This window comes from Epargyreus clarus, unplaced genomic scaffold (assembly GCF_041222505.1).
Source record: "Epargyreus clarus isolate Ecla_fem2 unplaced genomic scaffold, WU_Ecla_fem_2.2 ptg000029l, whole genome shotgun sequence".
Lineage (NCBI taxonomy): Eukaryota > Metazoa > Arthropoda > Insecta > Lepidoptera > Hesperiidae > Epargyreus > Epargyreus clarus.
In genome coordinates this window covers 10,725,054-10,739,638 of record NW_027332235.1, presented here as the reverse complement: position 1 = coordinate 10,739,638, position 14,585 = coordinate 10,725,054, and the positions used below count along the sequence as shown (strand labels likewise).

Sequence of the window (14,585 nt, the reverse complement as noted above, 5' to 3'; positions counted from 1 at the left end):
CTTATTAATATTACTCATTCAATCATTCATTCATTTATATATTAATCAACCAAGAACCAACTCCAAGGAAACAGAAAATACTGAAAGAAGTTAGAAAAAACACTGATAATAAGAAATGTAAAAGCTTAAGAGAAAAATCAAATCTTTGGACGGAAACAAATATAAATAAACTTTAAGGAGAAAGAGAAAACTGAAGTATCTTTCTTTTCTTGTGTAAGTTATTAATAATAAAAAATATCAATAATAAATGAACACAAAATAAAACTAAAAAGTAAACAAATTATACCTGCATAAATACTGCATTCATCCCATATATCTACTCCCCCAAACTTATTTTAAATATCAATGACAAATTCAATTCACCGTCATATAAATATTAACGAATATTAGTAACTATCGCTACAAATATATCCAATATTATTTCATAACCAGGTTATCAGTAGCTTCACGTACACTATTGTACATTGTACATTTAGGGCGGTTACACACGGCGCCGTAAAATAAACGTCCACTCGCTCGACTTTTACTTACCGAACGTAGAATTTAATGTATAAGTCGTAAAAGTTGACCGCTATTATAATTTACATGAATGGTTACTGGCGATACTGCCAGACAGATGTAATCGACTGCAAATAGGATTTAAAGTTCTATTTGTGATCGGTTACAGATGCATTGACTTGATCACGAAATCGGAATGCCCAGAGTGAGAGTTTCACCATATCACCATAATCACGCCTTCAATCCTCCTTTCATTATAATACACATAAAAGCGCGACGATTTATTGCGACGCCGTTTGTAACCTCCGGTATAAGTCTGTGGCATACCAATTAATATTATAGTTATGGGAGTATCCATAAATTGTGTCACAATTATATAGGGAAATTAAAAATATAAACAAATATTTGTTTAAACGTATTCCCGACACAAAACCGAAATACATGTCTGTATATCATATAAGTTGTATGCCAAATGAATTAAGAAAAAGTACAGAATGTAATGTAATATTACATAGTCAACTTATTGATATTTTCACTGGATTATACTTGTATTAATTACATACTACATACATAATTTATGGACACCTCCCAAATAGTAAAGATCGGCATCTATTTCCTACTGAATATCTCAATAACATTACAACCTATACATTGTCTAGTTAACTGTTTCAAGATGCATCTAAGTACTCTAAAAATTTAATTATTTAATCAATTAATTGATAATAATAAGTATAACAAAAAAATAGCAACAGCAAAATTTTAATCTATAACCACTGTCACAATGTAATGTCGTATGAATTGGGTATAATGGGGAATATAATACTTAGGCTTCTCACACACGAGACGTTTCTTAATCGTCAAAGTACATGATAATATTATGTTCAACTCAAACAGACTAAATGGTAGAGTATTTGGGGTTACAGGTAAATGGTTAAGTATTTTTGTTATCTCAAGTTTTTTAGATCGAAACATGGATTGAAGCAGACATACTTCTGATTGGAACAGGCAATGCTTAAACTGGTCACAGCCTAGGATTTATATAAAAAATCTGTTATCTATTTCAATGAAATAAACCGTATTCAAAAAATAATAATTAAATATATCCATTCTGTTTCTGAGGTAGCTGTAACAATGCTCCACTCTAATTTACAGGCATTTTAAGATCTTCAGGTGTCGCGAAACAGCCTCGTGTGAAAACGTGCCAGTGATAAAAATATTAAAGTAAATATGAAAGTGTAACAATTAACATCTAATTGATATACATTATTTGTTTTGATATGCATTTAATGGTTCGGAAACGGTATGATTATTAAAAAATATACTTTAATATTTAAATTCACTAAACAATAATTAATATAATATTTATAATACACAATATACAATGTAATTAAGTGTGTAATATTAATATTTGAATGTATTTTTTGAAGTTATACTTCTTGAGCGTTTGGGAAAATAGATCAGTACGAAGTTGCGCGCGCGATGTAACACATTACTTTATATATTATAGTACTTTTGTCTATTGTTCGTTGGACCAGTAAAAATTTTACGAATCCATATAATTTCCGCCAAAGAAGTATAACTTCTTACGTGTGTATCACACACGTTTGATAATAATTAATAATAGAAAGGTAAACATTATATTGTGACAGTGTGAATGCTTACAAGCGAATGGAATGATCTCAGTACTACAAAATACAGAAATTTGTGTGACGTTCCTACAGAGCCATCAATAGATAATATTGCACCATATTTCTTAATTTAATACCATGTTCAACACATTTTCGTTCGTGTATATCTGACATTTATTAAAAAATAATAAAACAATTCTTCAAAATGAAAAACATAATAAATAAAAACACAAATCTCGAGCACCAATATACAAATAAAAAAGTAAAAAAAATAATAAAAAAGTAAATACTCTTCATAGAGAATTAAAAAAGAAGTCACCCATAGACAAGAATGAAGTCTCCATAGAAACGGCACAACACAACAACGCTAATAATATCAGTGAGATAAATTCGTAAACATTATGTCCACTAGCGGAGACAGCAGGAGCTGTCTCCCACAGACGACGTCTTCCCGTTGATGGGCCCTAGGCTTGTGTCGTACTTCGGCAATTCCTTGCATTTCGCTTGCTGAAAAAGAAAAAAATATGCAACTTATAACTTTTTGTAATAAAGAATGTAATCTATGATGGCGGCTTTTGGATACTTGTCAGTCACACATTATACAGAATGAGCAAGAAATATATATATAGAAATATCGTCCTTTTGGATTTAATTTTTATAGAATTTATTGATTGATTGAGTGACAATAATTTATTAAAACTATGTGGTATTAATTCAATAAATAATATTTTAGTGTACCAAACTTTTCCAATAGTAATTAATCTTGATAAAATTTTATCAGGTATGCTTATTATACACATGTATCATATACATGTACAGATTGTACAGACAGCGTGCGAGACGTGCGCGTGAAATGCCAGACAAAAATATTATCTTGTACAATATGTATTGACAGTGGCGGCGTAAGGCTTAGACGAATTAGTGGGCCACCTCCTACGGCCTCTCGACCCCGGAAGCCTCGCGCCCCTAGCCGTCAATGAAAAAAAAAAGAAAAGGTCGCCGGAATGAACCCATCACTAAAATACGTATTTGTCGGCGAATAATTCTATGTGATATTTGTAATTTTGTAAAATCAAATCAACTTTTTACACTGTGGGCCTCCCTTCCACTTTCCGTCCCGGGCCTCCAGCGACCTTAGTCCGCCACTGTTTACATTGTATTGTGGCAGAGGGCCCAAAATGTATTTTGCCCACATAAAATTTAGTTCTTACGCCACCACTGTGTCCACTGTGTCCTTAATGACATATGTATTTATGTCTACCGTAATGCGCCGTGCCTGTCCAAATTTTGTATAGAAACATATTCAATAACTGTTGTAGAATGTGGATATAAACATAGTTTTACAACTACATTGTTATAAATATCTATAATTCATGGTGAGTAATTAACGTCAGGTTGAACCGATGACTTCAGGCTCAATTGATACAAAAAAACCAGTTAAACTAAACAATGGATCTTCTGAAGTAGCACCTTTACTAGATTATGTCTGAAGTGATAATTAATTTTCTATTTTCCTTCCTTATGGATGCTATAATTAAAAACACATTAAGCAGTTATTATTGCATTATTACACAACATGCAGGAAAAAATCATTGCAAATAGAAGTTACTAGAAATAGACATTTGATTACCTCGTAGAATACATCACTTGCAATTTGATACAAAATGTTTTAAAAAATGCAAAAAATTGTTGTTAACAATTTAAGCAAAAAGTAAATTGTGGTATTATCACCACTATGTTTATAGAGATCAAACAGTCAGTTTCTATTCCCAGGTAGGTAGCTAGGATGGAAATTATTATTTTAATTATCTTAGTGTTATCCTTATGTTTTTGTAAACAAGCAATATTTTCATTCAATATATATAATACATATTTTTTTAAATCCAAATAATATTTGTTCTTGACTCTTAATATAACTTACAATTATTTTATCTTATATATAAAATTCTCATGTCACATTGTTAGTTACCATACTTCTCCAAAACGGCTTCACCAATTTTCACCAAATTTTATATGCATATTCAGTAGGTTTGAGAATGGGCTACTATCTATTTTTCATATCCCTAAGTGATAAGGGACATTCACCCTTAACATTTTTTTATATATATGGCAACACAATGTTTGCCAGGTCAGCAGTATTAAGATAAATAGTAACACTACAGCTCCCTCTTACCTCCATCAGTTCCACTGCAATCTCCATAAACAGCCGCTCTACATTTTCTGCCTCCTTGGCTGATGTCTCCAGGAAGTACATGCCGTGACGCTGCGCGAAGTCCTCGCCTATATGCCGCGGGATCTCCCTGTCTTCCCTGTCTGTTTTGTTACCTGGAAACATCGCAATATTCATATTTAATTGAGATTATAAATTTTGAAATAAAAACAACTGTGAGATAACCTCCACTGTCATCTACACTAATATTATAAAGAGGAAAACTTTGTTTGTTTGGGTTGTACTGAATAGGCTCAAAAACTACTGCACCGATTTTAAAAATTCTTTCACCATTCGAAAGCTACATTATCCACGAGTAACATAGGCTATATTTTATATGAAATATATTTGATAAATAGATTTTGAGGCAGTACAAAGTTTTCCGGGTCAGCTAGTCTTTTATACAGCCAAGGAACATTTGTTTTGTAGTTTCCGAAATAAGCCAATATAGGTAGACGAAAAGTAATTCACTTAATGCCTTTCTTATTCTCCATGCTAATAATATGCTTATTAAAACAAAAGTTATCAGTCCTAAAAATCCATTGACAAGCCCATCCTCCCAAGGGAGGTTTTGCCATAGTGACCAAAGTTAACTGTACATTAAACGCTTAAAAACGCTTTCTACACTCACAGCCCCATACTAGGATACCCTGTGCCGTGTGTGCATTTAGATATCTGTCTGGCCGGGGATCGAACCCTTTGCGCGTCAGACCGGTATGGTGGGCGCTCTGCCACGCGGGTCGTCATTAAAAATAATTTTGCAGGGATAAGTCACTATTCCCGATTTTACCTTGGATTTAACCCCTGACTCAAATTGCAATCTATATTATGTACAATAGTGGTAGTCAGTGGCGGACTAGGGTCGTCAGACGCCTGGGGTGGAAAGTTGAATGGAGGCTCCCAGTGTAAAAAGTTCTCCTGTGATTCGGTGACCTTTTTTTCACTGACTGATACACATTTCATAGATAATTTGGTTCTGACAACCTTTTTTTATCAACTGTGTTTGAAGCCCCCCAGGATCGGGGGCCCGGAACGGACCGCCCCTTTCGCCCCCCCTCCTTAAGTCGCTAGAAGTGGGAGTAATTAATATTACACTTTTAGACCAACACCACACAAACACCAAAAAAGAGCGAAAATGCACAAACTTCAGTAACTAAAAAACATCATAATTATGCTACAATTTACCTACTAATATCCTTAGAACCTTATTGCTAGCATACTCTTCAATCTCCCGGAGCCAGTCTGGTAAGCAGTCAAATGTGGGTTGGCAAGATATGTCATATACCAGGATGAGGGCGTGTGCTGAGCGGTAATAACTCTGCGTTATAGACCGAAATCTCTCTTGACCCGCTGTGTCCCATATTTGTAACTGGAATATAAAAATTAAGGTTTAAAAATCTTTATTCTATAAAGACACTTTGTCACTTACATGAGAAACAACGCTTAAAAGATAAAAAGATAAATGTTCTCAAATTAATGTTGTTATATGGTACCCATGCAATGCATTTATTTAATAGTTTGATTTGATTAAATGGGTTAAATGGGTGTACATTTTTTATGAATTCTGGAAACATATTGTAGAGTAGTGCTCCCTCTATTTTAATATTTCTAATTTGACAGGTAAGGAAATAAGTCTTATGTTATAAAATTGGCTTAAAATAAACTTGGCAACTTAGTTATTCAAAGGAAAAGGTGTGGCAGTGCCACCAGAGTCATACCCCAATAAGGTCTACCTTTAATCATATTGTCTGTGTTATGCATATATGTATAACTACTGTTACTGCATTATATAACTATATAAATATTTTAACAGTCTGTTAGTATCTGTAATCGAAAATATACATATATGATTATCATATTACAAGGTTTGCTAAACATGTTTTGTTTAGTCATGTATATACTTATTTTGCATACTAATTAGCATGTAACTGAAAATTGACAATGGCTTCATTGTCATATTAACTTATTGTTGTTACAAAGCATATTATATTTTTACACATTTGTTTAAGATGTAAATGATGAAAATAATGTACATTAAATATCTTTAAGTAAAAGTTTGGCCCTGCCTATATTCAAGTTCTTAATACAAACTTGATGTTAAGTATATTGTAATCTATAGGAACCCAACTGTATAAACAAAGTAATTTATACTCAAAACTGCCACTAAATTTCAAGTATTATTCATAAGTCAAAACTATTTAATGTTTTCATTTGCTATTAAAAACAGTGGTATATGCTGTACTAAGTATGCTTATGAAAGAAAGACCAAGGGATCCAAGACAAATTGCAAGAAGACTTAATATGAGCAAGAAAGGATTGAGGTCTGTAAGATGGGAACAGGGGATCCTCATACAATATCAGTATTGTAAGGAGTTCGCATGCAACGTCATCAACTACCTGGCGAGGGGCTATATAAGGAGGGTACTCAGAATTAAAAGGGCATTTTGCTCGTGAGCGCTGGACTGTACGGACGTTTGGGAAAATCAGTGTAGATCGTTATTAAGGTCATGTAAGCCATTTTTTTGTTTCCAATTATTCTTTTTTTGTTATTTAATTTCTTTGAAGTTTGCAGTATTTGGTTTCGTTTTTTTCATGTGTCGATTTTACTTAGTTCTTATTTGATTTAAATTTTACTTAAATTGTTATTTTTCAATAAATGAACTTTTCTGTTATTTTTTTATTTTTTTTTAATAATTTTCCACTTCTGATGCTAAAATCAGAAGTGGGATAAAGGACTCATAAGCTCACAATAACGCCTAAAAGACCGTTGACTTTTGAAATTGATTTTTTCTTGTTACAATTACTGCTTGCTTCATTTTTTTGATATTTTGTGTGTTTTGTTGTTCATTTCTACTGTTATAATGAGACGTACGAGAACTCCTAGTCCACGGAGGCGTGATCTTGTGGACGATTCGCGCAGTCGGGCTCGACCTGCCTCACGAAGATCACGCAATTCTAGTAGTGATAGGCTGAATCACGATTCGAGCAATAGGCGTCATTCTTCACGAAATGGCTTGCGTGTCCGAGATCGACTTGATTCTCACAATACTGAAGTACACCGGTTGCGTACCCAGGTTAGGCGTGAGTCGCGTAGTCGTTCTCGCAGTGACCATCGCGTTAGTTTAAGGTCACAGTCGCGGAATGTTTCACCTGTCGAAACGCGTTCACTTAAAGATAAAGCACAAGCTGCTCACGAAATCAATGTTCAACCTATTGCAGTTACGACTCCTATATCTGATAATGTTGCGCCGCGACAGCACTCCGTGGAATCTAGTACTCCTTGTTCTGAGGCGTCTACCCTCGCTAATGCTTTGATGCAAGCAATTAAAACAATGCAACCTTCAAGGTCGCAACATTATTATGTTTCCAACTTCGACCCATCAATTAATAGCATCGAAGCATGGTGTGAAGAGGTGGATCGCGCCAGGGAAACTAATGGATGGAACGATCACGAATGCTTGTCGCGTGTAGCGTCATGTCTGAAGGGAGACGCTAGGGTGTGGTTAGGTGAATGGGTGTCAAATGATCGTACTTGGTCTAATTTTAAACGCGAGTTCATACCTCTTTGTCCTGGTAAATTGGACTATGCCAATATTTTGTTTGACGCAATGAATAAAACTTCGGATAAGTACCCTAGTTATGCTGAATACGCTCGTTGTACGCTATTGCGTTTGAAGATAGTTCGGGGGATAAGTGATGATTTGAGAACTCTTATAGTGATACGCGGTATAGATAATGCACAAGTGCGCGCTGCGGCCGCCAACGCTAACCTGGCTCCCGACACTATCGTTTCATTCCTTTCGATTTACACAAAGCCTTTAGCAGGAAAACGGGATAGGGTAGTTGAACATAAAAGACATAGTTATGTAACAAAACCACTTGGCGCTTCAGTTCCTAAATGCTATAATTGTAATCGATTCGGTCATGTCAGTCGCAACTGTAGACAACCCAAATCCAACATGTCTAATAGTCGTCCGCCACATATACCTTCTGAGACAACTTCCAATGTGCAGCCGTCTTCAAGTAATACTTGTACATTTTGCAAGAAGTCAGGACACACTGAGAATAAATGCTTCATCAAAGCTAAGTCCGAGCAACGTAATCAACGCAATGTCAACCTTTGTGCTTACCAATCCGGTATTTCACCCAGTAATGACATAACTTCAGCAATCATAGATGGTATTCCAGTAGATGTTCTTATTGATAGTGGAGCCCTCGATGTGTCTCTCATTTCTTCAGGCATTTTAAAACATTTTACGTGTCAGCCTAAGCCGAGGCACTGCGTTTTGAAGGGCCTTAGTGATCGGGAAGTAGTCGCAACGTCTTACGTTACTCTTACAATAGAGTTTAGTGACATCTCAATTGAAGTAGATTTAATAGTTGTTCCACCGTCTTTCATGAACGTGCCCATCATAATCGGAACTGATGTGTTGAACCGTGATGGAATTACTTATATTCGCACGAAAGATAAACAATACATCACGCGTTCTGATAAAGTTAATAGGGCGGCTAATGTTGTTGAATTAGTCGACCAGTTTAAATTAAATACACCTTTACAAGGCGCTGAGTTGGAAAGTCTTAGGTCTGTTATAAATGAATTCTCTCAATTTTTGATATCGGGAACTGCTGCAACCACAGTTCGAACAGGAGAAATGGAGATAAGACTTACCAATTCAACTCCTGTCGTTTACAAACCGTATAGGCTCTCGTATTCTGAAAAACTTAAAGTCCGCGAGATAACTCAAGATCTCTTAGAGAAAGGAGTTATTAGGCGCTCTAACTCGGAATATGCAAGTCCAATCATACTCGTAAGAAAACGTGATGGTTCGGATAGACTCTGTGTCGATTTTAGGGCACTTAATCGTATCACCGTCAAAGATCGCTACCCTCTTCCATTAATCGACGACCATATCGACATGTTGGGCAGCTACAAGTTCTTCAGCTGTCTCGATATGGCCACGGGATTCCACCAAATTCCCCTAAAAGAGGAGTCTATTCACTTGACTGGGTTCGTGACACCAGAAGAACACTTCGAATATGTCAAGATGCCTTATGGCTTAGCTAATTCTCCTGTAGTATATCAGCGAATTATTAATAACACCCTTCGCACGCATATTAATGAAGGCAATGTATTAGTTTATGTCGATGACATACTTCTTCTTAGTAATTCTGTAAGTGAGGGAATTGAACTATTGCGCCGGGTACTCACGACTCTTACAATGGCGGGTTTTTCCATTAATCTAGGCAAATGTTCATTTCTAGTTACGGAAGTCGAATACTTAGGTAGACTTATAAGACAGGGTCAGGTTAGGCCGAGTCCTCGTAAAGTGGAAGCCCTAGTTAACACCTTGCCGCCAGCAAACGTTAAGCAGGTACGACAACTGTTGGGCCTTGCAGGTTACTTTAGGAAGTACATAAAAAATTACGCAACTAAGACTGCCCCTATTGCTATTCTCACTCATAAAAATGTTAAGTTTCACTGGACTTCCGAATGTGAAAACATTCGTTTAAATCTAATTAAAGAATTAACAAACGAACCGGTTCTTACAATCTTTAACCCAGACTTTCCTACGGAAGTTCATACGGACGCTAGCAGCATTGGATATGGTGCCGTCCTTCTACAGGTACACCCTGACTCAAATAAACACGTGGTCGCGTATTTTAGTCGATCCACTCAAGGCGCGGAAAGTAATTACCATTCCTACGAGTTGGAAACTCTGGCTGTCGTTAAAGCACTCCAAAACTTTCGCCATTACTTAATAGGCCTTAAATTCGTAGTTGTTACTGACTGCAATGCACTTAAATCCACGGAACGTAAAAAGGACCTTCTGCCCCGGGTAGCGAGGTGGTGGATGTATCTCCAAGATTTCGATTTTTCAATTGAGTATCGTAAGGGAATAATGTTACCTCATGCCGACTATTTAAGTCGCAATACTGCTCTTGTTAATCAAATTTCGAGACCTCGTAACTGGGCTCAGATTGCTCAGTCAGCTGATGAAGAAACTCAAGACCTTATTCAAAAATGTCATGATGGTAAGCTAGATCCCGATCGTTACAAGATACTAAATGGTATCCTGTATTACAAATACGTCCCGGTAGGCCAGGAAACAAGGTTGCTCTGTTACATACCAAAGGGTCACCGCCTTAGTCTTTTGAGGGTGTTCCATGATGAACATGAACACATTAACGCTGAGAAAACCCTTGACCTCATTCTCCGACACTTTTGGTTCCCTGGTCTCAGGCGATTTGTCTCCAAGTATGTCTCTCATTGCCTTGTGTGCATTTCTCAAAAAAGAGTCCCTCGAGCTCCTTTGCAAATTATAAGTTCGTGGGAAAAACCTGATACCCCATTTGATACAGTTCATGTTGATGCTTTGGGACCTCTGCCAGTATCAGAAGGTTACAAATTCATTCTTCTTATTGTGGACGCTTTTACCAAGTATACACTTCTTTACCCCATTCGTCGTCAAGATTCCACGGAACTTAAGCGCGTCATTACTCAATCTGTTTCTTTATTCGGAGTGCCTAAACTCATGGTCACAGACAAAGGACGCATGTTTGAGTCCAATGAGTTTGTAACGTGGATCAATGAACTGGGCTGTAACCTGCACTATATTACTCCGGAAATGCACCAGGCGAATGGTCAGGCGGAGAGGTACATGCGTACTGTCCTAAACATGTTACGCATTCAGACTAACCACAAGAACTTACAATGGTCGGAGACTTTGTGGAAACTACAACTGGTGCTTAACATAACTCGACAGAAGACTACACGAGTGTCTCCTTTGAATCTCCTTATAGGCACGGAGTCAACAACTCCCGCGATTCGTGCACTAGTACGAGATGTGGCAATTGAGGGTTCGGCACCTAACCGAGAAGCTCTTCGTGAAATCACCAGGAGCAGGACCCGCGAACTTCTTCGAAGTAACCAAACTAAACAGGATGTTCAGGTTAACCAGCGACGGTGTATACCACGACAGTATAATGTTAACGACCTCGTGTTTGTTATTAAGTATTCTCAGTCCTCAGGTAAACTTGACTCCGGTATGCGTGGTCCATATAAAGTGGTTGAGGTCCTACCTAGTGGGCGTTATACTCTACGCCTACTTGGAGGCAACTATGGGAAAACTACGCAAGCTGCTGCGCAGTTTATGGTGCCGTGGCGGGGTGAGTGGACCCCAGAGACATGTGCCGCATTTTTTGAGAGTAAGTGAATTTTATATGTCTGAGTTATACGAATTCCTGTGTAAGCCTTTATGGTGAACCACGGATGAATATTTTCTATACGAATTCCTGTGTAAGCCTTTATGGTGAACCACGGATGAATATTTGCTATACAAGTTCCTGTGTAAGCCCTTATGGTGAACCACGGATGAATACTTGCTATACGAGTTCCTGTGTAAGCCCTTATGGTGAACCACGGATGAATATTTGCTATACGAGTTCCTGTGTAAGCCCTTATGGTGAACCACGGATGAATATTTGCTATACGAGTTCCTGTGTAAGCCCTTATGGTGAACCACGGATGAATATTTGCTATACGAGTTCCTGTGTAAGCCCTTATGGTGAACCACGGATGAATATTTGCTATACGAGTTCCTGTGTAAGCCCTTATGGTGAACCACGGATGAATATTTGCTATACGAGTTCCTGTGTAAGCCCTTATGGTGAACCACGGATGAATATTTGCTATACGAGTTCCTGTGTAAGCCCTTATGGTGAACCACGGATGAATATTTGCTATACGAGTTCCTGTGTAAGCCCTTATGGTGAACCACGGATGAATATTTGCTATACGAGTTCCTGTGTAAGCCCTTATGGTGAACCACGGATGAATATTTGCTATACGAGTTCCTGTGTAAGCCCTTATGGTGAACCACGGATGAATATTTGCTATACGAGTTCCTGTGTAAGCCCTTATGGTGAACCACGGATGAATATTTGCTATACGAGTTCCTGTGTAAGCCCTTATGGTGAACCACGGATGAATATTTGCTATACGAGTTCCTATGTAAGCCTTTATGGTGAATCATGGATGATTAGTATTCCTCACTTGTATGATTCGCTCTGCACGTTGAGATGCCCTAATGCGTGTGACGATGGTCAGCGTATTTGGAAGCCTCGACTCGCATGAATGTGGTCTGCTTGTCGGGAAGCTTCACACGTTTGACTATAGTCTGCGTGTGGAATGCGTTCGTATGAACGGGCCTGGGGCCATATTACAGGACTATGTTACTGAACATCGTGAAGTCTACTATCAAGATCGAAGTATACAGGCCTTATGAAAAACAGGAATACAATTTGTTTTATTTGTTTCACTTTTATGAGAATGAAAGAACGATGAATGAATTGATTGACTGGAGATATTCTGATAGGTCTGTTAGGTCTAACGTTTTTAACTTTCTTCCATGAATTGTGGGGAATGGTTTCTTTGTTTTAGATGAAACTAGCATTGAAGAAGAGACTTTACCAATTGAGGCTGGTCCTACAAGTAATCTATCCATGCCCTTGCTCGATGACGACGTAGATGACGGCCCACCGACCTCTGCGGCTGCAGGTCCCAGCGGAACTCAAGGGATTTGCGTCGAGGACGACTCAACGTCAGGAGAGGCCGTGTAAGGAGTTCGCATGCAACGTCATCAACTACCTGGCGAGGGGCTATATAAGGAGGGTACTCAGAATTAAAAGGGCATTTTGCTCGTGAGCGCTGGACTGTACGGACGTTTGGGAAAATCAGTGTAGATCGTTATTAAGGTCATGTAAGCCATTTTTTTGTTTCCAATTATTCTTTTTTTGTTATTTAATTTCTTTGAAGTTTGCAGTATTTGGTTTCGTTATTTTCTTGTGTCGATTTTACTTAGTTCTTATTTGATTTAAATTTTACTTAAATTGTTATTTTTCAATAAATGAACTTTTCTGTTATTTTTTTATTTTTTTTTAATAATTTTCCACTTCTGATGCTAAAAGTATATTATCCCAGTATTCATCAAACTGTGATAAAAACAAAAATTATAACACTGCTGCTATAAGGAAAATCTTGATGACTACAGTCAAATCTCAAGTTAAATGGATGTTCCCTTGACCTTTCCATTTGTCATTATCCTTGTAGCCCAAATTATAAGTAATCGTTTCTAAAACCACAGAAATATAAGCTATCCTGCAATAACTTTCGACTAAAAAGTTAACTAAACAACTGATATTGCATGCACATAAATAACTTAATCATCTGCAACAATGCATCAATAAAATTGTCTGAAATATCGTTAATTGCATTCCACACGGCTTCCTCTCGCGAATGCCGATCGTTGCATAATTAGAAAACCAACGAAATTATGTACGATGAAACTTGCGTGGAAAAACAAAGATGAATAAAACGCGCAAAATAAATAAACGACATGTCCAAATAAGTCGCGAATTAACTCACTCACCTTCACTTTCTCACCGTCAACTTCTACGGTCTTTATCATGAAATCAACACCAATTGTAGCACCTTGACCCGGTGGGAACAGACCCTGAGTGAATCGACGCACAAGGCATGTCTTCCCGACCCCCGCGTTACCAACTAACACCACTTTAAATAGAAACTTATAATCCTCCATAACGAGCACCGAATCACATTTGTCGCATCTAGCAGAAAGGAATTACAATAAATTAACTTCGCCGCTCACTGTTACGCTTTAGTGAATTGACATTTTATTCATCACGATATGGCGATGATATTCTTGTATCTACGAGATTATTTCACGATCAACTTCATATTATTGATAAGATTACGCGTATTGTTGAGATTTCACATAGAGTTCTGATACAAAACAATGTCTTCGGATGCGATTAAAAAATTGAATAAAAAATATCGACGTCGGAGTAGTCCGAGATGCCGTCTCATGAACAATTGAAGTGCTTTTATAAAGACTAATGATATAAAATAAAAAAAATATATTAAACAATCAAATTTTAACAAGATATGTGTAATAAATGTGCAACTTTTTCTATTTATAATTTGGTTAACTAATATAGTTTTTATGAGTTTATAAAAAAATAATATAATCAACTTGATTTAGTAAACCACAACATTACTGTGGAAGAAGCTAACTTTATAAATGTTCCTTCTTATGTTTTCTCTGTCAAAATGACAGTTGATATTTATTGCCATATTCATTAAATTGGTCAAATAAAACGAACAGCTGTTTATATATTACAACTTTTTTTCAAAACAAAATAGATAATTTAATTCTTATAAGCCTAGCTCT

General features: G+C 36.9%; 3 protein-coding genes across 3 annotated transcripts; 2 read left to right on the top strand and 1 right to left on the bottom strand.

Annotated features, from left to right (window-relative positions):
• Positions 1-1,962: 1,962 nt before the first annotated feature.
• LOC140754595 (ras-related protein Rab-30) lies at positions 1,963-14,223 on the bottom strand. Its single transcript, XM_073089640.1, has 4 exons — positions 13,764-14,223; positions 5,521-5,704; positions 4,300-4,451; positions 1,963-2,633 (listed from the first exon to the last, which is right to left on the bottom strand). Exons 1-4 carry the CDS (start codon positions 13,932-13,934, stop codon positions 2,535-2,537), a joined length of 606 nt encoding a protein of 201 aa, XP_072945741.1. The 5' UTR covers positions 13,935-14,223; the 3' UTR covers positions 1,963-2,534.
• LOC140754541 (uncharacterized) lies at positions 7,317-10,095 on the top strand. The gene is made up of 2 exons (XM_073089581.1): positions 7,317-9,506; positions 9,898-10,095. Exons 1-2 carry the CDS (start codon positions 7,650-7,652, stop codon positions 10,093-10,095), a joined length of 2,055 nt encoding a protein of 684 aa, XP_072945682.1. The 5' UTR covers positions 7,317-7,649.
• Positions 10,279-13,237, top strand: LOC140754594 (uncharacterized). The gene has a single exon (XM_073089639.1). The coding sequence runs from the start codon at positions 10,869-10,871 to the stop codon at positions 11,547-11,549; it is 681 nt and encodes a 226-aa protein (XP_072945740.1). The 5' UTR covers positions 10,279-10,868; the 3' UTR covers positions 11,550-13,237.
• Positions 14,224-14,585: the final 362 nt, after the last annotated feature.